The sequence below is a fragment of the Panthera uncia genome, unplaced genomic scaffold (assembly GCF_023721935.1).
Source record: "Panthera uncia isolate 11264 unplaced genomic scaffold, Puncia_PCG_1.0 HiC_scaffold_1624, whole genome shotgun sequence".
In the NCBI taxonomy this organism is placed as follows: domain Eukaryota; kingdom Metazoa; phylum Chordata; class Mammalia; order Carnivora; family Felidae; genus Panthera; species Panthera uncia.
The window spans coordinates 1-1,737 of record NW_026058277.1 but is presented as its reverse complement, the minus strand read 5'-3'; the positions used below and the strand labels follow the sequence as shown (position 1 = coordinate 1,737).

Below are 1,737 nucleotides of genomic sequence, written 5' to 3'. Positions count from 1 at the left end.
TTTCTCATGTAGAACAATACCTTAAAATTGAAAAAAAAATGTTGGGGTCAATAGTGAGCCATCCTAGCCTCCTTTTGGAATACTAAGTATGAAGACTTCCCTAAGAAGATGTGTTCCATAACTTTATTGGGCACATATGCTGTGCCTCAAGAAAATATTATCAGAGTAAAGTTATGATATAGTTTTCCAGGCCAGTTGGGAGATGATATGTCAAATACATTTGCATAAAAATTTGTGAAATTATTACAAATGGGTTAAGTTACTTTTCTTAAGGGTAAAAGAATAAATTTTAAACATTTATCTAGATCACTATCTGGAACTGAACGGCTATTTCAGTTTTAATCTGGAGGTGATGCCACTTATGCTCTTATAAAGCAGAAGTTCTATAATAAATTACCAAAGGCTTTTTAAAAAACTTTCAATGAATGATGTCTGTAAGAATCACAGCATTTGTTTTTTTAAGTTCTCAAAGTTGAAAATATCTCTGATTTTCATGAGATTTCATGAAATAATTGAGAAACTAAAACACTAAAGTCATTTCTTGATAATTTGAGATGAAAAGCTGGGGTCTTCTCATCAGGACAGTGAGGCATTGTTTGCTTCTTTCCCAGTACTCACTGGAGGGAAGAATGGCACAAGAGAGCAGTGTAATGCTGTCATTTCACCTGAGTCAGCAGAACATTCTCTGTTCTCTGATTTTAGAAGCACCAAGCAAATGGTTGGGGGAGGAAATATTACAGAGGTCACTTATTTCATCCTTTTGGGATTCTCTGATTTCCCCAGAATCCTAGCAGTGCTCTTTGTTGTATTCCTGCTCATCTACATTATGACTCTGACTTGGAACTTGTGCCTCATCATCTTAATAAGGATGGACTCTCACCTCCACACACCCATGTACTTCTTCCTCAGTAATCTGTCCTTCATGGATATCTGCTATGTGACCTCCACAGCCCCCAAGATGCTCTCCAGCTTTTTCCAAGAGCAGCAAACTATCACCTTTGTGGGTTGCGCCATTCAATACTTTGTTTTTTCAATCATGGGACTGAGTGAGTCTTGTCTCATGACAGCCATGGCTTATGACCGATATGCCGCCATTTGTAATCCTCTTCTCTATTCATCAGTCATGTCACCCACCCTCTGTATTTGGATGGTGCTGGGGTCCTATCTGGCTGGACTCTCTGGTTCTGTATCCCAATTGTGTGCCATACTTCAGCTTCACTTCTGTGGGCCTAATGTCATCAACCACTTCTTCTGTGACATGCCCCAGTTGTTAGTCCTGTCCTGCACTGACACTTTCTTTGTGCAACTCTTGACTGCTATATTAACAGTGATCTTTGGGATAACAAATGCCTTCATCATCATGATATCCTATGGCTATATTGTCATCTCTATCATGAAGATCACTTCAGCTAAAGGCAGGTCCAAGGCTTTCAGCACCTGTGCTTCTCATCTGACAGCAGTGTCCCTCTTCTATACCTCGAGTATGTTTGTCTATTTGAGTTCCAGCTCTGGTGGCTCCTCCAGTTTTGACAGATTTGCATCAGTATTCTATACTGTGGTTATCCCCATGTTGAATCCCTTGATTTACAGTATGAGGAACAAGGAAATCAAAGATGCCTTGAAGAGGTTACTAAAGAAGAGATGTTACTGCTGAGGTCCTGTCCAGATTTGTCCTATCAGAAACCTTAAAATAATATGCACGTGAATGAACTATAACAAAATTCATACTGTCTTTGT

At 39.3% G+C, this 1,737-nt stretch overlaps 1 protein-coding gene across 1 annotated transcript; it reads left to right on the top strand.

Annotated features, from left to right (window-relative positions):
* The first annotated feature begins 633 nt into the window (after positions 1 to 633).
* LOC125917252 (olfactory receptor 5AN1-like) lies at positions 634 to 1,654 on the top strand. Its single transcript, XM_049623503.1, has one exon. The coding sequence runs from the start codon at positions 716 to 718 to the stop codon at positions 1,652 to 1,654; it is 939 nt and encodes a 312-aa protein (XP_049479460.1). The 5' UTR covers positions 634 to 715.
* Positions 1,655 to 1,737: the final 83 nt, after the last annotated feature.

Bases quoted from the DNA above. Each gene is read 5' to 3' on its own strand.
- LOC125917252 (XM_049623503.1), top strand. From the start codon at position 716: ATGGTTGGGGGAGGAAATATTACAGAGGTCACTTATTTCATCCTTTTG.